Source organism: Diplotaxodon limnothrissa, linkage group LG23 (genome assembly GCF_057381915.1).
Source record: "Diplotaxodon limnothrissa isolate DT_005_m linkage group LG23, D_limnothrissa_male_GT1.1, whole genome shotgun sequence".
Taxonomy (NCBI): Eukaryota; Metazoa; Chordata; class Actinopteri; order Cichliformes; family Cichlidae; genus Diplotaxodon; species Diplotaxodon limnothrissa.
The window spans coordinates 22,850,808-22,873,041 of NC_140617.1; the positions used below are offsets into that span (position 1 = coordinate 22,850,808).

General features: G+C 44.9%; 1 protein-coding gene and 2 pseudogenes across 1 annotated transcript; 2 read left to right on the top strand and 1 right to left on the bottom strand.

The window, feature by feature from the left end:
* Nucleotides 1–3,013: 3,013 nt before the first annotated feature.
* On the bottom strand, nt 3,014–4,138 carry LOC146608077 (uncharacterized). The gene has a single exon (XM_085348442.1). The coding sequence runs from the start codon at nt 4,057–4,059 to the stop codon at nt 3,451–3,453; it is 609 nt and encodes a 202-aa protein (XP_085204568.1). The 5' UTR covers nt 4,060–4,138; the 3' UTR covers nt 3,014–3,450.
* Nucleotides 4,139–12,111: 7,973 nt separating this feature from the next.
* LOC146608078 (macrophage mannose receptor 1-like) lies at nt 12,112–12,854 on the top strand (annotated as a pseudogene).
* A 6,222-nt stretch (nt 12,855–19,076) lies between these two features.
* On the top strand, nt 19,077–19,718 carry LOC146608079 (macrophage mannose receptor 1-like; annotated as a pseudogene).
* Nucleotides 19,719–22,234: the final 2,516 nt, after the last annotated feature.

Here is a 22,234-nt window from a genome sequence, read left to right on the forward strand (position 1 = left end):
CGCTCTGTTGCGGTTCTTCACAGTGGAGAGAGCTCACCCAGGTCACTAGGTACCACTCCAAACAAAGCTAGGCAGCCACCCTACTGCGCCTTTTGCGATAACCGTGCCCATCACCTGAGTCAGTGTCAGGAGGTCATCAAGCTGAGTCGCGAACAGCTCACAGACTGGATAAAGACTAACAAGAGGTGCTGGCGTTGCGCACGCTCCCATCAGGCAGCACAGTGTACCCTCAAGAAACCCTGCAGCCTGTGTCAGGGTTGTCATCTGCAGGTCCTTCACGATGTGAATTCTAAGCCCTTAAAGGCACATGGCCTAGTGTCTGCTCTCCCACGAGAAGGTGAGAATCCTACGGGCGTCCTGTACCTCGATCGTCCTACAGAGAGCGGCCAAGTCCTGTTAAAGGTTGTCCTAGTCATCCTTCACCATAATGGCAAGACTTTGAGCACTCACGCAGTTTTGGATGATGGGTCAGAGAGAACTATGCTGCTACCCACCGCTGCCCAGAAGCTTGACCTTCAAGGCATCCCAGAGACACTTCCATTGCGCACTATCAGGCAAGATGTGCAAACTCTGCATGGATCATGTGTCTCATTTGAGATCTCCCCTGGTGGCAAACCTAAGCTGAAGTACAAAGTCCGCAACGCCTTCACCACCACCCGTATCGACCTAGCCGAGCACAGCTACCCAGTGGAGTCCTTGCAGCGGAAGTACAGACACCTCCGAGGCCTGCCTCTCCAGTCCTTCAAGAAGGTCAAACCTCTCCTTCTTATTGGCAGTGACCACCCACAGCTCATCACTCCAACTGAAGCTGTCCGTCTTGGTCCACCGGGTGGTCCTGCTGCTATGCGCACCAGGTTAGGGTGGACACTACAGGGTCCCTCCAGCCTTATAGGTTCCTCTTCGCTGCCACAACAGTGCCTCTTCACGACTGCCCTTCCTCCCCAGGTGAGTGAGCTACTCAAACATGTAGAGAAGTTATGGCAGGTAGATGTTGTCCCGGTGCCAGAAGGCAAGGTGGTTACCCGTTCAAGAGAAGATAACTATGCAGTTAGCCTGCTAGAGCAGAAGACAGTTCGTGTAGATGTCGAGGGCATCCAACGCTATGCCACCCCCCTCCTTCGCCGCGAGAACATGCCACACCTTAAAGCTAGCCCTAACGCTGTCGTTCCCAGTTTGAGAAGTGTGGAGAGAAGGCTCCAGAAAGATCCAGAACGAGCTAAGATCTACCGGGCGGAGATAGAGAAGTTGGTCCAGGCCGGTTCGGTGGTTAAGGTGTCCCCCTCTCAGGTTGCTCAAGCAGATGAGTCATGGTACATCCCTCACCACCTTGTTAGCCACAATGGCAAAGATCGCCTTGTGTTTAACTGTTCGTTCCAGTTCCAAGGCCAAGCCCTCAACGAACATCTTCTACCTGGGCCTACCCTGAGCGCATCGCTCCTTGGTGTCCTCCTTCGCTTTCGAGAGCATGCCGTAGCCATTAGTGGTGACATTAAAGGTATGTTCCACCAGATTTGCCTTCTTCCCGAGGATCGTTCCCTCCTGCGGTTTGTGTGGCGGGATCTGCACCCCGAGGAACCGGTGGCCGTTTACGAATGGCAGGTCCTCCCCTTTGGTACAACCTGCAGCCCATGCTGTGCAACCTTCGCTCTGCAGCGCCACGCCAGGGACCACACGGAAGGAGATGATCCGCTATGTCACTCTGTGGGACAGTGCTTCTATGTTGATAACCTTCTCCAGAGCGTGCCGACCCCTGAAGAAGCCCGGGACCTAGTGGACAGGCTAAGAGCCCTCCTGTCTTCTGCTGGATTTGTCCTTCGCCAGTGGGCCAGTAATGAACCCAGCACCATTGGCCACCTACCTGAAGACCTCAGATCCACAAGTGCAGAACTTTGGCTCACTCAAGACAAATCAGACACCTCTGAGCCAACTCTGGGCCTTAGCTGGCACTTCCCCACGGACACCTTGGGTTACAGACACCGCAAAATCAGTTATGGTGCCCCCACCATGCGGAATATTTATAAAGTTCTCGCAAGCCAATACGACCCACTTGGCTTTATCCTACCGTACACCACCCGAGCCAAGATGCTGGTGAGGCGCCTTTGGGATCAACAGAGGGGATGGGATGACCCGCAGCTTCCACCAGAACTACTCCAGCAGTGGAAAACCTGGGAAGAGGAATTGCTGTTCCTTGCACAAGTCCTGCTTCCTCGCCCGTATCTCCCAAAGCACATCATGGAGGCAGTTAGTGAGAGAGAGATTCATATATTCTGTGATGCATCAGAGCAGGCTTATGGCGCAGTGGCCTACATGAGAACAGTGACAGGTGATGGCAGCTCACATCTAGCCTTCCTGATGGCTCGCTCCCATGTTGCCCCTAAACGCATTCTCTCCATGCCTAGACTTGAGCTGTGTGGTGCCCTCTCCGGAGCTCATCTTTCCCGTCTCCTTAGAAATGAGCTCACTCTGGACATAAAGAGGATAGTGCTGTGGTCTGACTCCACAACTGTACTCACCTGGTTGAGGTCCCAGTCATGCCACTTCAAGGTCTTCGTCGGCACCCGCGTGGCTGAGATCCAGGAATTAACTCACTCGCACACCTGGCGCTATGTGGACTCAGCCCAGAACCCCGCAGATGATATAACCTGGGGGAAGTCCCTTCCCGAGCTGACCAGACCCAATAGATGGAGTCAAGGGCCTCCTTTCCTGCTCCTAGGTCCAGAACAGTGGCCTCCAGAGCCAAGTCAGAATCAGAATCAGAATCAGAATACTTTATTCATCCCGAGGGAAATTAGGGGTTACAGCAGGCAGCACGCTAATGGCGCATGCGCACTCACAAAGGAACCTTCTGACCAACTTTACACAAACATCACATTGGGCAGACATGTCAGAAGGTAGGCTGATAGGAAAAAAACAACGAAAATACACTACATGAGGTAAGAGGAGGAGAAAAAAAACTCCACTCAGACTGAGCTCCTAGTGGGAGAACAGTTTGATAAAAGAAAAACACCTCAGCACAAAAGCACATGACTATCAATACACCATAGAAACACGAGACAAGCAACAGGGGCGGGTAAAGGGTAAGAGAGAGCCGGCGTAGACAGCGCATCCGGTCCTGCAGCATCTGTGCTGGTCCAGTTGACTGCTATCATCCCCGGTAGGGCACAAGCATCGAAGGCGTTGGAAAGGGAGGGGGATGAGTGAGTGCTTATCAGTGTAAGTGTGTGTGTGTGCGTGTCCATAGTTTAGCTGAGACAGTGTCCTTCGGCCTATCAGGCTAAGTAAACAGTCCTCCAGCCAATCCAGGTGTCCTTCATGGGGCGGGAAGAATAGTCATCACACAGTCGTTATCAGGGAGTTGTTTTGGTGGGCTCCAGCCTTGGGCCTGCAGCTGGGGCCGTGGTGTCCAAATGTTGAATATTGTTGATTTCTCCTTTGTGAGCAGCTCGAATTCTAGCACTCCGAGGCTGGTCTCTCGATCTCCCGTTGAAGAGCTGCGAGCCTCCCCATGATGGTATCAAACTTCTGTTCCGTGGTGTTGTCAGTCTTTTGATTCTGAGACCTCACAACTGCAGTGATCCGTTCCGCGATGTTTTCCAACTGTCGCTCAAGGGTCTCATTTTGAGCAGGCCTCTCTCTGATGTTTCCCCTCATACGCTCAATGGTGTTGTTTTGAGCCTTCACAGCAGCTGTAAGCGTCTCCAAGGTGTTGACCATATTACGTTCGTTGTGAGAGGTCGCACCTCGTCCCGTCGTTTCGAATCCAGCGGGCAGCCTTGTGGGGGTTTGAACAGCCGGTTCCGCTTTCTTATTTCTCTGATAAACCAGGGCTAAGCCAACGCCGATCAGCATGAACCCTGTTATCATGGTTCCGAATAGGTAGATATCTTCAGCGTCCTCGATCGACAGTCCCGCCAGGCACACGGTCCTCCAGTTCTGCCACCCGTCCATCGTGTAACCGGCAGGGAAAGTCCCTCCAGGGCACTCAGGCTCTCCCGAGCCCCGACTTCTCGTTGAGAAAAGGGTGTCAATAGCACTCAGAGACCAGTTGATCAAATCCATAATTCTCTTTTAGGTTTAGAGAACGACAGTGAGAGACTGTTCCAGGGAAAGTAAATTCACACAAGACAAGACAAGGACATAGAGGCGAAGCAGGGAAGATAAGGGTGAGGAGGAGAGGAGAAAGTGCGACCGCCTTCGCTGAGAGCTCAAAAAGGATGCCAGTGGCACCCTGGCTGAGCCTCCAGGCCCATCTGAGCTCCATAAAGAGACCTTTTGTGGATTTTCTACCACCTTCGACCCCGCCACTTCGAACTTCAGCAAATATGACACCTGGACACAGCTGCTGGAAGCTGCTATTACGCAGTTGCATGGGGCGGCCAAAGGCGGTGGAACTTCATCGGCTTATGACTACGTTCGAGCAGAGATGAACGTCCTGAGAGAAGCTCAACAGGAGAGCTTCCCTGAGGAGTATCGACTTCTTAAGCAGGGGAAATCCATCAGTCGCAGCAGTCGTCTCCTCGCACTATCCCCTGAGTTCGACCACGAGAATGAGGTCATCCGTGTAGGTGGACGTCTTCGCCGCTCTGAAGATCTCGCATTTACCAGCTCCCATCCTTTAGTTTTGGATCCGACACATCCAGTCACCTGCCTGTTCATCCAGGACGTCGACAGTCGCCTGCGCCATCCAGGGCCAGAGAGGGTCTTCGCGGAGCACTTCCTCAAGTGGCTTACCCCAGAGAAGAGCTCCTGAGTCGCCGGAGATGGAAGCACTCCCAGGTGCTGGCTGACCACTTCTGGTCTCGATTCATCCGGCTGTACCTTCCAAGCCTGCAGCTTCGGCAGAAATGGCGGTCATCCCCCGCAGATGTCACAGAAGGTTCAGTGCTGATGATCGTAGATCCTCAGCTGCCTCGTGCTTCCTGGCTCGTGGGCTGCATCTCTGCTGCCTGCCCTCCCGGACGAAGACAAAGGACAATCACCGTGACTTTGTTTGTAAAATTGCCTTTTGTTGTGAGCAAATGTACTTCATACATTTGGGGGCGGCTGTACAAAAGGCCCCGTAGTTATGGTTTTATTCTGTTCAGTTGTTAGTTCACCTGTAGTTTTTAGAGTGGCCAGTAGAGGTCACCCCACCGCTTTGTATGAGAGACTATGTCCAGGGAGAAATGTGGGCAAAGCACCTGAGCTTTTCTGCTCCAGATTACCGGCAGAGAATTGGTTATTCCGTGAGAAGTGTGCGTTAATGAGCAACGTAAGTTGGTGATGTGTGAGGATGTGATAATAAGATGTGTTTGGGACTGTAACCAAGGTTAGGGGGGAAATGACTATGTTTCTGTCTGTGCCGCTAGCGGGTGCTAAGCTAAGCTAACTTTCCTGCCGTGTGGTTGGGTATAGCTGTGTACCTGGTTAGCTCTCTCAGGGGGTCTATGTGTGAGTCGTGGGTAATATATGGCCTATGGTATTAAAGGGGATGTTAGTTTATTTCCCGCCTGTGTTTATGTTGATGTACTCTGGAGATATTGTTGTGAACACTTTAGTAATGTAGCATTTTCTTTCTGTTCCATTCAGAGACCACACACACACACACACACCCATGCCCACGCACCTAAACCTGTATGCAATACCTGCTCCTCTGACAATCCCTGTTACCTTCAACTGTGTGAAGTCAATACAAGAGTCTGCACTATCCTCGGTGTCTTCATTGTCTCCCTTCTGAACATTCATCCGGGCCTTGAGCAGTGTTCTGGCCGACACTCCGGGGAGTGGTAGCTGCAAACCTGAACAAGCACCTTACAGTCCTTCCAGTACAAGCTATCTACCCAACAGTACCTAAGACTGTTCTTTTGGAGAGAATGTCATGTTTTGGTAGGATTCTGAATGGGAATCTTAACAATTTTTGTCAACCCACTGGGGACATCTACCAAAGCTGGGAACAACTCCAAACCCTCAGGGCAGCTTTTCTCTAGATTTGGTTGGAAGAGTTTTGGGCCACCTCTTGGCCATTCTCTGACTCTACACTTTACTTCACAAATCTGTCCTGCAGGAATCATTACACCTTTTTTTCCTGTTCTCACACTACTCTCAGGATCTATTTCATCAGGGGTGGTCATCTGAAGTGCTGAAACTAGAGCATCTACTGCACTGCTGCTGACACTTAAAGCTTCTTTGAGGAGCGCAGAAAGGTCAGCCCCACCTCTCTGTTCTTTATTGGTTTTTAGGATTTCAGCTATTACGTTGCTGCCTAAAATAGGACAGTTAAGGTTGTGCTGACTGATAAGCACTGGCACTTGTATGGCGACATGCCCATAGTTCACACTCTGAATTTGAAGTTCCGTGTCTGCCCAACCATCAAATGGAACGTCTGTACCATTAGCTGCCGCTATTTCCAGAGGCTGGTCTGAAAGGAGGGACTCAAGTGGCTTGATCTTAATGTGGGGGATGTTTTTCTCTATCCACGCTCTTGATACCATAATCACTTGGGCCCCTGAATCAAGCAGCATCTTAAGTGGTACTCCATTGATGGCACATGAGACCATACATCTGTTCCCAATAAGCTGTGCAGTGGGTTTCACTGGTGGTACAGGACTGGGTGCATTTGATCTCACCACACTTGAAGTCTTAGCAAAACTGGTGTGTGCTGGGGACTCCTCGGCTTGTTCGGTCACTGGCAGCCCCTCTCCAGTGACCTCACCCCGTTTCCCAACACCTTACGCCGCAGGCAGCCAATAGCCCGGTGTCCTGGCTGGCCACACGTAAAACAGTGGGGGCAGCTCACTTTGCCTTGCTGTACACAATCACCACATCTGCCCCGGTTCTCAGCTGGAGGTGTTGGAGGGCGGTTCAGGGGCGAGCAGGAGTCTCCAGATGTCACACTATCAGTCTAGCTCACCACTTTAGTTAGCTGTCTGGTCAATGAAGACACTTGGGCAGTCAGTTCTCTAATAGCTGCACGGTTAGTCTGTAGCTCAGTGTCAACCTTCGCTTGCTCAGTCAAGTCAGTGTTAGCAAGCTGAGCGGCACTTATAGTCACAGGTCTAATTTTAGATGTGGTACCCAGTCGCCTCAGTCTCTCAGCTTCCTCACTGGTGGACTTTGTAATCTGTTCAAGCAAAAAGTCGTCACTAACCTGCAAGTCATTAAGAAAAGGTTTGAGGTCTTGTCTCACATAGTTGTTTTTTTCATTGAACCCTTGATAAAGTGTGTGAAGAAATGTGCCCTGCACAAGCTTTTTGTCATAGCTAAAGTCTGCACCAGGCTGTCGTGACTCAAATAGTACACGCTGTTTTAACCCTATAATTCTGTACAAAAACTGCTGTGCACTCTCTTTGTCTTGCTGCTTAGCATTACTTAGCTCTTAAAAGAGTTCAGCGCTATTCTTGTCTCGAATATGAGAGCGGAGAATCTTCAAACCATCAACTGTCAAATCATCTTTGTTGGTTAAGATTTCCTTGAGAGTACCAGGCTTCATTATCTTTAGCACAGTTCTGATTATTTCACACTCAGTAAACCCTTCTTGTAACCCCTCATCAATTTGTTTGCACAGACTACTGTGGGACATATCCGAGCCAAGATCTGAAATTTGTCCACCATGCAACTTGAATTCTCTGCGTGAAAACAAAGCTGCCACATCACTGAGATTCAAAACTTGGTCATATCCTCTGGACGGACGACTCACCCTGCCAGGGGAAACCCCAGCGACACTAGGCGCCGGTGACACTGAAGCTGGGATGTTGAAGTTCTTGGTGGGCGTATCAGTGTCTCTTAGCATGGATGAGGGAAAGGTGGAGATGTCTCTGTCCTGTGGTAGAATGGGCTGTGTGTGAGAGTCTTTGTTAGGGTGTGATGGTAGAGTGGGGATGTGGTCAGCTGGCATAGCCAGGTGTCTGTCAGGATGTGTGGGGTCAGTGTGGGGTGAAGTGGGGCACTCCTGCTGCTGGTTAGGAATGTCTTCCATCTCAAGCGGCACGGCGAGATGATCTCCAGCCCCTCCGACGTCCGTTGACAGCAGGTCACTCACGATGTCGTCGAGGAGCAAGAGCTGGGCCATACCTTCATCCTCCAACGCTCTCAACTTTTCACCTCTGATGTACCCAACGATCAGGTCATACAGTTCTGGTTCACTTAAGCCATCAACATTGCGAGTCATACTGCCATCCTCCACTGAAGAAACAACTGTGCGCAGCTGGCTCACACTCAAATCACAAAGTCTTTTCTGGATCTTTACTATCAACAACCGCCGTGGGGTAACAGTGGCCATCTTGACGTTTTGACTGTGACCTGGGCTCCCTGGATGACGCACTCAATGCAGCCTTCCCTGAGACTTTGGACACCAGTTCTGGTCGTTTGGCACACACGTCACCACTAGACGATCCTGGACGAGCCCCCAGTTGTTACCGGCACCAGACCTAGGGGAATCTGGACCGGCAGCAAGCGGCACACAGCACTGCGTAGCCAAATATGAGCAGACTGTGGATTAATAGAGAGGACACCCAAGTTAGCGTCTTGCTCAGGCTGGAGCTCATTTATTTCTGAGCTGCGCATGCGCAAAGCCTATAGCTAGAGTCTCTCTGGTAGTTCCACAGCAGTGCAAGAGCACCATCTACTGGCATAATGAAATATAACCATGGTCTGGCAACACATAACAATGTCAAAATAAGTCACAATAATACACAAAAAATAAGGGGGTAATTGGTTTTCTTACAAAAATAAACATGTAGCTTTTTCAACCTGCTACAGAAGCACCATAACAACCTGGCCAGCGTGGCATCACAGACTGAGATGATGCTGATCCAGAAAGAGCTAAAGAAACACATTACCACTGAGCACATCTGGATCGGATTGCATTTCCTGGCTGGGAACTGGCTGTGGGTAGACGGACAGGAGATGGGCTACAAGGCCTGGAGTGAAGGCAGAAAACCATCATGTCCACATGTGTGCAGCCGTACAGGTGACAAGAAGTAATAATGTTTGGGAGGCTCGTGACTGTGAAGAGAGACTCAGTTTTATTTGCTACTGAGCTTAGTAGTGAGTTTTGATTTCCAGGCTAATACCTGATTGATATCTTTGATGTGCATTTGTTTTATTTCTGTCTTGTTAGAAGATTGACCTTTTGAAAGTGAAAAATAGCAAACATATTTAAATACAACTGCAGTTTTTTTCCCAAGGCTATTCTTGCACATCTTATCTAAGTTTTCATTCTTGAAAAGTAACTTAGATAGGATTTTACCTCAGAGTGATGTAGGTTTCATATGTTAATAAAACCCTCTCTGCAGGCCGCGTGAAAATGTACCTGTAGTGTCTGCTGTGTTATTCTCACCAGTGCTTTGAAAGGTGAGGCTGTTTGCAAAACTATTTGCCTTGCTGTTCTCACATTGCTTGTAGCTCTGCATGGGACTGTAAGGTACTATATTACCATTTCATATTTAGCTAATTCACTGTGTGACATACACCGCTGCATTTATGCCATAAGCAGAAATGATAAAGCTTTGCTTCTTCATTTGTAAATTGCTGATAACACTGTACTGCAATTTCATTAAAAACTTCAAGATGTCTTATGTTGTATTCTAATATAAATTTTGAACCAATGTGTGACCAATAGTCTTAAATGCTTTTTCACATCTTGTGTTACTGTATTCATTAACATATTGCTATCATTCTTTTATTTGAATTCAAGCTAAACAATTATTTATAAGTTGTTTTTTCATTACACCCTGCTCCGGGGCCCAGCCCTGGAGCAGGGTGCCGCCGGTGCATCGAGCCACCTGGGGGGCTCTTCAACTGGTGGGGAAGATTGTCACATCTTGCAGGAGCTTTCCTCTCCTCAGGGGCTCTCTCTGCAGGAGGGGGAGATACAGGAGAGGTGGAGGAAGATCTCAGCCTGGGTGTTTATTGTCTTATGTAGTCTGGAAGATGAGTGGATGGTGGGGTGGGTGCAGTTTTCTCTGACTGGAGGAAAGAAGGGGAGAAAGAAAGAGGGAAAGAGAAACGGCTGAGAAGAGGGACGGGGGAGAAGGGCAAAAGACAAAAACCAACAGAATGAGCAGAAAAAAAAAGAAAAAAAAAAGCAAATATCAATCACCTGGATCACCTGCTGAGAAAGAAAAAAGAAAACAAGCAGAAGAGAACAAGAGTAATAGAATAAACAACATCACAATGATATATGGGAATATGACAGTAAATACTAAATATTAAACATTATTGTGCAGCACATAAGATCAACAGAACACAGTGTGCTTTGAGGTAGGAGCCAAAAAGGGTGTAGTTTGTGGGTGTGATCACCCGTGTGTACACCTGTGAGCATGGACGCGCTTGTATTTTTGGTTTTTTTAAAAGGTTCCTTCATGTAATGATCTGCTAGAGGGTGTGTGGGGGGGCACAGCCTCGGACTGGAGCAAATCTTAACGTTCAGCTTGAAATAGTCCAGAACCAGATACCCTGAAGTGACCAAACTCATCCATTAAGTCTAAGACTGCCTAATTGGGTTCTTCATTGGTTTCTTATAACTCATTTTACAAACTCAGATGATGTTTTTAGCTATATCAATGCAGAAATTGTCAAGGCAGGTGAGTTAGGGAACCCAGATGCGGACCTTTTGCTTAAGTTGAACAGTGCTTTTATTTACAGTGAAGAAAAACCAGTCAACAGTTATCCACAGTTCAAATCCTTTTAGTGATCCTCTCCCCTTTTTCCTCTGTGATGCGTGGCAGTGCGTCAGTGTCCACAAACTCCCGAAACTCCGTAAAGTCTCTCCTTCCTCCTCCTGGGAGCAGGCAAAAACAAACACGATTAGCTTCCCTCCGCTAGCTACCGAGCTTGGTGCAATACTCCAGCGATGTCTGTCGCTCAGCCACACCATTAAATAGTCCTGCCAACGATGGTGGATGATGGCAGCAGCTGGCGAGGAATCGGGCTGTATCCCAATTCAGGGTCTGCAACCTTAAAGTACGCATTTCAAGGCCGATTACGTCACAGCGGCGCGCCGAAGGCTGTCCCAATTCAAAGGCTGCTCGAAATGCGGCCCTGAAATGCATCCTTCATTTCCCTGAATTTTAAGGCTGTGGCAGTGTAGACTTCGTGGTCCCATATATCCCACAATTCATAGCGCGGAAGTCGGTGTGGATAATTCTGCCGCAGACGGCAGAAGCGGAGCAGCCGAAGAGTAAACTGTGAAAAGTAAGTACTGAATATTATGTCACTTATTTATGTGCAAATGTTTAATAACGAAGAACATTAAAACATTACTGTTGGCCACATGTCGGCAAAGTTATGTAACATTAGTGACGTTTGTACTAACTTGGTTTTAAAGCCTTTACTTCAAAATATACGCCGTTTAATAGCTGAGCTTAATCTTACAGAGAATGATCAAAGCTCATGTAGAAACAAACAAACAAATGAACATAAGATTTTCTCTTTCATTTCTGTCAAACAAAGCTGTATGAAACGTTTCCAGCTGTTAGTATCATGGTTGCTAGGCAACCTGGGCAGCGCAACAGAGGCTAGACCGTCCCATTTCGCAAGCCTCGCACTTCCGGCCTTAGTGGTCTTTGAGTACGCGGCCCTTGAGGATCGTTGAGGCTGCGTACTTTAAGGCTGCCTGAATTGGGATACAGCCTCGGTCTCAGGTGAGGCAGCTCAGAGCGGCAGCGCTTCTGGGTTGGAGGTCTCTCGTTGCCATGCGACCTCGTAACAATCGCAGCAGAGTCAAGAAAAACAGAGCGAGAGAGAGGAGAACACACACACACACAGGCAGGTCGACCGGTCGGGGCACCGTCCGACCCTGACAGAAATGCAGATTTGAAAAATGTTTACAAATAGAAGCACGATATGTAATATGAATTAAAATGAGCCTGTTGAATTTCTGATAATTATGTATTGATAATTGTATTTATGAACTCCAGTCAAGAGGACAATATAAACATGAATTGACCTAAATCAAAATACATATGAGCAGCACCTGCGATTTCTTCCATGGGTCATGAATACCACAGGTTCAGTGAATTAAGAGCCGCCCCAATGCAAATGTTTTCTGAGAAATTCAAAAGGCTCACAGCTTTAACAAGCATCATCAGACCTCTTTTTTTTTTCAGCAAAATTCTGTAAAACAAGTTAAGGATGGATCTGCTCTTCATGTGCATCCTGTTTCTGCTGAGTTTATCTGTAATGTTTACCAAGTAATTTTACATTGAACGGCCAAAAAATTGGCAGCTTGCTCTGACACACTGTTGGCAGCAATACACAGACCTGGCTCCTGTCAGTAATGAACATGATAATCTCAAACTTGAGCAGCTCTCTGGTAGTATCAATAGATGTATCTGGATAGGACTGAAGAGAAATTCCTCAGATAGAGAAAAATGGCTTTGGTCAGGAGGTGGAGCGGCTACCATGTTTTTCTGGGCACCAGGTAAACCTAACAACTGTCACAGTGTTGAAGACAGTGGCTGTGTGTGGATAAACAGGTGGAATGATGCAAACCCACAGAATATCAACACATTCTTCTGCTACCGTGCAATAGTGGTGGAGGAGGAACTGACTTGGGAGGAAGCTCTGGATTACTGCAGGGAGCACCATGATGACCTGGCAAGTGTGGCGTCTGAGACTGAAATGCTGCTGATCCAGAGAGAACTGAAGAAACATAACACCACTGAACTCAGCTGGATTAGCTTGTGTTTCTTGCCTGGGGACTGGCTATTGGTAGATGGGCAGGAGATGGGCTATGAGGCCTGGTGTGAGGTGAGGGGAACCAACATGTCCACACTCAAAGATGAAGTGTGCAGCCATACAAGTCACAGAAGGGACTGCATGTTTGGGAGGCTCGTGATTGTGAAGAGAGATTACAGTTTGAATTTACTTTATAAAATTCATTTGAATTATTTATTAAGGTTGGTATAGATGGTGTTTGTTCATTGTCACCTTTGATATTATTGATATTTTGCTCTTTGATGTGCAATTTTTTGGTTTCTTTATTGACAAATTTCCTTGAATCTTGGAAGCACTGGGTTTCACCACTTCATATGTGTGTTTAACTGTGTAACCTGAAGTTAGTAAATTAAACTCCAGATTTTTTGTTGTTCACAGTGATGTTTCTCACATTTTGAGACTACTCTCATATTTGCATGCAGAGTGAATCCACACATATTGCAGTGTGCAGAGTGTAGGAATGTTTAGCTTATTTTAGAGTTTAGGAATGTGTTAGATAGGATATAGAATTGTGAGACACTGACACTGCCCTGGATATAAATAAAGACCTGACTGTGTCATGAACTTAGGAGTAGATTTTAGGAGACCCTCCCCCAGTTGAACTGTGTAAGACAAAGAGGAGTTAATGCTGAGTGGAAATTCCTCAGGGCATGCCTGGGTGGGAGTCTCAAAGTTTGTAACTAAATAACTTTGGTTTGGAAGGGAGATGGACTTTTATGACCCTCAGGAAGGCACGTACATAGAGATATACGCACATAGTGTTTTAACTGTTACGCACACACATCCACACGCACACTCACTCATGTGCACTTACATAGACATACGGGTACGTGCACACACAGGCATTTACGTGCTTGTGCACATAGCCACAGACACAGAGTTTGCAGCTCACCATGGGAGGTTTTATGATGAGGTCGCTCCTACAAAACTGTGTTTCACAGACAAAGGAGTGAAGATTTTGCAGAGGGGCACTGGCCTGGCAAGTCTTCCCTTCTAGAAGAATGCATGCTTAAATGAGGATAAATAAAGATGAGTAAAGATGAATAAAGCTTTTGTGAAAATGACTACTGAGTCCAGTGCCGTCTCTGGATGCTCGAGGAATAAAAAAGAACCGGGGCAAAACTGATTTCTCAACATGAGCTGTCTGGCATTCTACTGACTTTTTGCATGGATTGTTGATGAGGTTTGACGACAGAGATATATACTATATCTATGAGGAACATCCTTGTTTGTGTTGACAAAAAGATGTACAAATACAGCCAGGAACTCCAGATATTAAAATATCATTGTTAGGGTTTGTATTGTTGATTGTCATTTATGTTTAGAAATATTTAACCATATATGCTTAGAGGTGTATAATCAATTGTGTAGTGATAGGATGTGTGATCTTTAGCAGGCTGCAAAGGCTTGGTGTGCATCCTGGGAGCATGGGAAGAGGTCGTACCTTGTCTTATTGTTTTATGGTAGGATAAACGTGGCTATATCTGTTTTAGGCTAAGTGCCTTTTGTTTAGATGAACTGTTGGACTTCCAGACCAGCAGGTTTAGGGAAGTCATTTATGGGGTCACACACAGGCAAGGTACTTTTTGTTTGTATGTAGACGTCATATGTTAATGAACCTTTGCTTATTCATGTAACCTCAATAAAAGATCAGTGTTACGGGGAGCGGACGAGAGCAACTGGGGTAAAGGGAAGGAACGGCGTTTGTCCGGTTCTCTCCCGTGCACGAGAAACATGAAGAACTTTGCCTACTCGTGTCTTGCTTGCTGTGTAATTATATTGTCTTCAACGTTCCAGCGAATAGGTTCAAGCTACAAACCTAACAATCATCACCACCTTTAGATTTTGATAAAATGTGACATGTTATCAAATGTGACAATTTGACAAGAATTGGCTTAGCAGAAGTGGCAAAAGTCCTGTTTTATTTTTTTTAAATTTCTTTTATGTATTTTTTTTTAAGACGTACAGGAACATATGGTTTTTACTCCAGTAAAAGTGAAAAAAATACAGGCTTTGAAATGTACAAAGGTAACTGAACCTTGTGCTATATTAATATAATAATAAAATTATATTAGTAGAATAGAATATAAAAATTATTCTAATTAATATTCTAATTCTAACAAATTAACTTAGTTTGAATCGTTTATGTGGGACACAAGCAGTGAAAGAGAATTAAAAAACAAAATTGTGTTGCTTACATTGTAGTGGGTGACTTTGTGTCATGGTCCGTGGCCCTGTGTCTTTGGAGTGTGTGGGATGCCCTGGTGGCCACACCCCTGGGCTGGGTCATCACCATCACACCTGCATCCCATGGATACCTGGAGCACTATTTAACCCTGCGCTGACGGATGCTCCAAGCCAGTCCGTTAGTCACCCCTCCGTGGTAACTAGGCTCCTCGCAAAAAGCTTTGTATATATGCGTTACGTGAACTACGTTAATTCTGCCTTCGTGTGCCTAGGTTACGATCCGGCATCTGTATCTGCCACCTGCCTGTCCTCCAGCCTGCTCGGATCACTAAGTGTGTCATCTGACCTCATCCCTGCCTCCTCGGATTCGCTAGCCACAGACACACTTTCCCCCTTCCGAGTCCCACGGTCCCACTCTGATCGTAAGCCACTTACTAAAGCCCTGTTCTGTTGTGTCTCTCTAGTAATTTTCTCCCCTTTGTGTTGCAGCCTCCCACGGTCCCGATTACGGCTTCCCTGTGTCGTTTGTCTTCTTGGTTTTCTTCAGTTCCACATTTTCGCTTCCTTGGTTTTTCCGGGTCACCCTTTGTTAAAACAATAAAGACTGTTCTTGCTCGCATTAGGTGCATTGAGTCTGCTCTTGGATCCCGCTTGTGTGCATGCACTGCGGTTCATGACACTTTGCCTCCACACCTAAACAGTAGAATGAGAATAGAGAGGTTACAGTGGAATTCAGCTCGTCATAAAACACTAAGATCTGTATCGTGTCTCAGCACAAGAAAAATAATCACAACTGACAAAAATTTATAATGTGAGCTTCAGTAGGTTTTCTTAGTGAACATGATGTGATCAGCTGACCTGTTTCTCCTTGTGGATTTACATCCCCTACACTGAAACTATGCTGTGTATACTGCCTTTATATAGAAAGTATATAGTTGGCATAAAATTGTAATTCAGTAAATTAATCTAAGCATCATCAGCTTAAATGCAAACTCATCTCTGCTACACTTCTGATGTAACCTTACTCTGACCATGAGCACCAGAGCTTCTTTTCTGTTCTTTTGAAATGCAGCAGCTGGACCTTTAGCTAGCAACACACTGTGCAACAAACTGCACACAAACAGTTTGTGTGTTTGCTGATGTCTGTTGAGCTGATAGAAAAGTTGCATTGGAAATTACCTGCCACAACATGTTCCTCCTTTTATGCTTGCTCTTATTCAGTAGGGCTAGCTAGATGCTGAAGTTCTGCAGCCACAACTCAGGGACACCTGCAGTTGTTTTGGTGTTGTAGCAAAACAATAAAAAAAAACCACTGTCCCACTTTAACCCTTGTGTGGTGTTCATATTTTTGTTACTCAGCCAGTGTTCATGGGTCTGGTGGACCCGCTAGAGTTTTGGCTTTCCAAATTAACTCTATCAAACAATTTTATGTTAAATTACTCAACAGATGTTTACTTCATCCCAATTACAAGCCATATGAACAGCAAACATGGTTAATTTTTTCCCTTTACCTTTGTTAGATCACATTTATGAATTAATGTGCTTCTCGTTTTTTTTTATTTTTTATAAAATGTTATAAAAAAATAAATCAGTTATAATCAAGTGAAGTGAGTGGAAAGACACAACACATTTACACGTGAAGCAACATGTTTCACAACTAAATGACATCAGCTGCTCATCAATGGTGACATTAGGCCCAGGGTTGTAAAACAGGGGGAGGTGGTGCACCCACTTATCCCACACTGTCCTGATGGCAGCTAGCTTGTCTCTCTGCCGTTGAGCTGGTCTGTCATCTCGGTTATCAAAACGGATAATCCTGCAAATTTTGTTGAAGTTTTCCAGAGACATTGATGCACGGAAAGGTTCGTGCCAGTTTCTGCATCCCACAAGATTCTGTGGATTCCCCTTTGGACCTGAAAACTCCTGCAAGGATAAGAACCCCAAAGTAGGCCTGTAGATCAATTTGGTCCATCTCCTTCCACCTCTCTCCAAAAACACACCTTCATTCTAGATTACTGCAAACTAGAGATGGACCGATCCGATATTACGTATCGGTATCGGTCTGCAAACCAGACCAGAATAATTTTCTGGATGGAATCTGGGATGAAAAGCTCAAATGAAGACTTGATGTCCTGCACATGAGTAACTGTCAGCCGTGTTGGCCTTGGCTTATCACAGTAACAGCTCTGTAGGGTGGCTCATTTCTTGGGCAAGAAGACCATTCAATTTCACCAGTTATTGACATCCATATTTCTTCACTTGCTGTCTGGTGGGCTTGTTCTGGTCCTGGAGCTGGCTGCTGATGGGGTACTCGTCTTCGTTTTGTTACTAAATGGTGCTCAACCTCATCCTCTTCTTCAAAGTCACTGTCAGACTCTGAATTTTCAGAAATGTGAAATATTCTGAAACCTCTTTGTCAACATCATCATCCAAAGCTCCTCTCTCTTCCAAAATCAATTGCATGGCCCTCGCAGCAGATAATCTTTTGCCATCTTGATCAGTTGTGATAAAGAACCACACTGGCAAAGTCTTATTTATAGTATTATGCCCCTAATTTGCAGGAGGGACAGGGTATGAGAAAATAAAATTTGGATCCCTCAAGAAAGAGGGTAAAATGTGCGGGAATGTCAGAGCAGACGATGTTGATAGTTGAATTTTCAACAATGTTGCAACTTTGTGCGAGAGCAGGAGGGGAAGAAAACACTATCAGCAGCACCAGAAAGGAGGACAGAGTGTGGGAACACAGGACCTACACTTTCAACACTTTTATTAGACCTGGGTCCAGTGGACCCGAACACCTTGTATGTAATGTAAATGCGTGGGGGGAGGTACAGTATGTGGTCATCGAAAATTTGTTCAGATTTATGTTCTTCACAGAAAATAAGCCAAAGCCAATGAATTTCAGGTTGAAAAAATAATTAATTGTTAAATTTTTCTTTTGAGAAAAACTGAAAACGGGTCTCACAGACCCGAACACCATACAAGGGTTAAACACCTGACTTTGGCACATGTCATCTATTTTTATGCAACATCTTCTGGTGATTAATAGAAGATATCTGCCTTTCATGTTTTACTCTTTTGGCTCAAATTGATTTGAAGTTTGAAGGATTGTGGAGGCCCCCACGCACCCCTCACACATACTCTTCACCCTGCTGCCTTCTGGCAGGAAGTACCGGAGTATTCGGGCCCTCACTGCCAGACTGCAAAACAATTTCTTCCCCCAAACCATCAGACTCCTGAACACTCAGTGACTGGACTGACACACACAAACACACACGCACACCTTCATAAACCAAGTTACTTTTTGCACAATTCTCAGTCTTTTCCACATTTCTATTGCACTGTTGTGTCTGCACCATCTTGTATCTGTATCATTCTGTTCTGTCTGGTGTTGCACTGTCTTTGTTTTGGTTTTTTGCACTTTTTGCACATTGGACTTAATATAGTCCTGTGTTTATTGTCTATGTTGTATGTAGCATTATGGTCTTGGTGGAACATTGTCTCGTTTCACTGTTTACTGTACCACTGCACATGGTTGGAATGACAATAAAGCCTCTTGACTTAACTTGTTATAGTTCATGGTTCCCGGATTCTATTCAATTTGATTCGATTTTGATTCAGACAGTCAGAAAGATTACACATCTGATTTGTTTTTCCAGTGTGAAGTGAAAGAAGAACTATAATTTCCCAAAGCAAGTTAAAAAAAATCGATAAGGGTGTCGTAATCCATCTTTCTAAAGGGACTTTCACAGCAGCCCTAAGGGAAGACCTTGTAACAAAATTACAATTTTACGTGCTAACAATAAAATTGTAATAATAATTTACAATTTTATTGTTAGCACGTAAAATTGTATAGGATTTTTAGACAACCAACCTGCAATAAGCTGACCTGATTAAATTACCACAACTTTTACTTCCTCAAAGAAAAGCATTACTTGACTCTTTTACATAAAAAAGGGGGAAAAAACTAACATGGGTTTACATTTTGAATTGCTGAGCTTTCCTATTTTAGAATCGGTTCTTATGAGGAGTTGCATGCGAATGGATACTGTGTACAAATGTAGTATATAAATAAATCACTACAATTTTTTATGAAAATATGCAAATACTTTCTGACAGACAAAAAGACTCACAGATCCATCATACACCAACACACCTCTTTAGATCTTTATTGCTTTACATGCAAAACCACAATGGTTCGAATCTTCAGGTGCATCCTGCTTCTGCTAAGCTATTCTAAAACTTTTTGCAAGTATGTTCACATTGATGAGAAGATGCTTTGGCTTGAAGCTCAGAGTTACTGTCAGAAGAACTAGACCTGGCCCCTGCCAAACATGAACATGACATCAGCAAACTTCGGGAGCTCAGCAATGTCAGTGTCAAAATCTGGATAGGACTGGCAAGGAGCTCCACTGACAAATGATTTTGGTCAGGAGGAGGAGAGGTTTCCAAGTTTTTCTGGCCATTAGATAAACCTGAAAATAGAACAAATTAAAATTACAGCTGTACTCATAAAGAGAAATGGCATGACGTTAAAAGAACACCCATTTCTACCTTCTTCTGCAATGGTGGTAAGTGTGGAAGTGTTAAGTGAGAGCAGGACTTGGGAGGAAGCTCTAGAGTACTGCAGGGTGCACCACGATGATCTGGCCAGCGTGGCATCTGAGACCGAGATGCTGCTGAATCAGAGAGAGCTACCGAAACATAACACAACTGAACACATCTGGATTGGTTTGCGCTTCTTGTCCAGAGACTGGTTGTGGATGGACAGACAGGTGATGGACTACGAGGCCTGGGGTGAAGGGGAAAACCCTGGTGTCCGGACGCCAAGATGAAGTGTGCAGGAGGAAGTGTTTTGGGCAACTCATGATTGTGAAAAGAGACCCAGTTTTATTTGCTACTGAACTAGTTTACTTTGCAAAATTTATTTGAATAGCCTTCATTTATTGCAGTTAGTGGAGTTTTTTTTTTTTTTATCTCACTTGTTTCATGTCTATCTGGTCAAATGATTATGTAAGGCCTCTTTTTTATTTTGAAATCATTTATTTCATATTTTTGTTTTAATGCTTTAATGGTATAAAACTAAAATGTTGATGAAATGAAAAAACAAACAAAACAAAACTTGTTCTTTCTCCCGCAGCAGTAACAAAGTTAATTCATAGTTATTTGCGCAAGTGTGCCTGTTGAAATGTTGGCTGTGCAGAAGACGTGTATAAAATTTTGTTTGCTCTGCAAGTATTAGGACCATGTTCAGCACATTTCTTTATTTGAATTTTACTCACTGGTGTTTTTTGTTCTTCTGTCTTATCAGGTTAAGAAAATGTAAAGCTAAAGTAATAAACTAGTTAAAAATGAACTTCTAAAAATGAAATTCTCTTTTTTCTTTTGCTATAGAGGGAAACATTGTGTCAAGGTAACAGGGATGAGACTGCTGGCAAACCTTTCGCCTTGTCATCCTCAAATATGTTTTGCTACCTGTTTATGAGACCCAAGAAGATGCAAACATAAGGAAATGCCAAAGAACGATACAGTTTTAAGCCACCTCTCCATTTATATTTTACAAGGAAATGGTAAATAGGTGCAGTCATTTCTTGTATCAAGGAAACACACAGTTTATACAATTTTAATGAGCTTGGAAGTCAATATTTATTCTTTATTCTTCAGCACAGTCTAAACTCACTTAGGCAGCTTTCTCATCATTTCTTTAAGTAGTCTACAGGAATAGTTCTCCAGGCTTCTTTGGATGTTTCTGCCTTTTGTTCAGTTCTCTGTCAACATGATCCCACACTGCTTCAATAATGTTGAGGTCCGGGCTCTGGGGAGGCCGATCCATGATTGATAGTGATAGACTGACTCTGTCTTAACTGGCTGTGTCTGTTGTTTTTGTCCTGAGGAGGAAGGCAGCTTTGGACACTTTTACACTGCCTTCACTTTATAGGCCTTGAGGCTATGTCGATCTTTTACAGTCAATGTGTGGTGTTCTTGAAGAAACAGCAATATAAGGAAACCATACCTAGCACGAGCTCAACAAACCACTAACATATTAATAGCATTTTAATATGTTAGTGGTTTGTTGAGCAGAATTTAACTATATTATGTGACTTACTTTTCATATTCTGCTGTTGTGATCTTTTGCATGTAATCCGCAAAATATCACAATAGTAGAGTGCAGATGCAAATTAGCTTTAAGCTCTGGTACAATGCATCAAATGGCAACATTTATGTTAATACTGTACATGAAACGGTTTCTTACCAATTAATAATTTCTTATTATACCAGATAAAGGCTCTAGAGGTGAGAAAGGGGCTAGTGTTGATAAATTGGTGAGCTCTAAACCAGGTCTCTTGTATAAAAGCCAACACTGGATCTTTAAACGGTACTGGTCTTCCTCTCTGAGTGAGGAAGGCCTCTAAAGAGGTAGGAGCCACAAGACTTTCCTCAATCGCAACCCATGACAGCTTCTCCGTAGGGGAGTTATTTATCTTAACTAACTGAGAAAGAGAGAATACTTAATGATGCCAGACCATCTTGGATAATGCCAACCCGCCGCTATCTTTTTGCAGCATATAATGTGGACCGATTAAAGGATGGGTTTTTGCCTGCCCACACAAAACCCTCCACACATGTATTATAAAGCGTTATGCAGGACTGCTATAGGTAACATATGGAGAAAGTACTGGAGTTTAGGAGCAATGATCATCTTTACCAGGTTAATTCTGCCCAAAAGGGACAGATTCATTTTGACCTAATTCTCCAAAAGCGGGCGAATATTTTGAATCACTGGGGAGATATTTACTTGCATTATGTTATCTACACCAGGAGTCAATTTAATCCCTAAGTAGGTCAAACCCTCGAGCATCCACTTGAACTGCCATGAGCTCCTAATGGCTGGAGGACACAGTTTAGAAATGGGCATAGCTTCGGACTTCGACCAATTTATGGTGTAGCCAGAGATTGCAGACAAAGAATCAATAATCAAGGAGATTGCAGGAACCGCTCATTCTGGGTTACTTGCAATCAATAAAATGTCATCTGCGTACAAACAAGTTCTATGTTCTTCTTGACCCAAATCCACCCCTCTGATCTGCTTACATTCACGTAGAGCAATAGCCAGAGGCTCCAAAAACAGGGCGAAAATGAGAGGTGATAAGGGTGAACCTTGTCTAGTGCCCCGACTTAACGAAAAGGAGGATGACATTATCCCATTGGTAGTGACTGTAGCCATTGCATCTATGTACATCATCAGAATCCACCGCCTGAAAATGGGACCAAAACCAAATCTCTTCAACATATAAAACAGAAAGGGATATTCAACTTTATCGAAGGCCTTCTCTGAGTCTAAGGAGAAAGA

Coding starts and splice junctions, on each gene's coding strand:
- LOC146608077 (XM_085348442.1), bottom strand. CDS start 4,059: ATGGATTTGATCAACTGGTCTCTGAGTGCTATTGACACCCTTTTCTCA.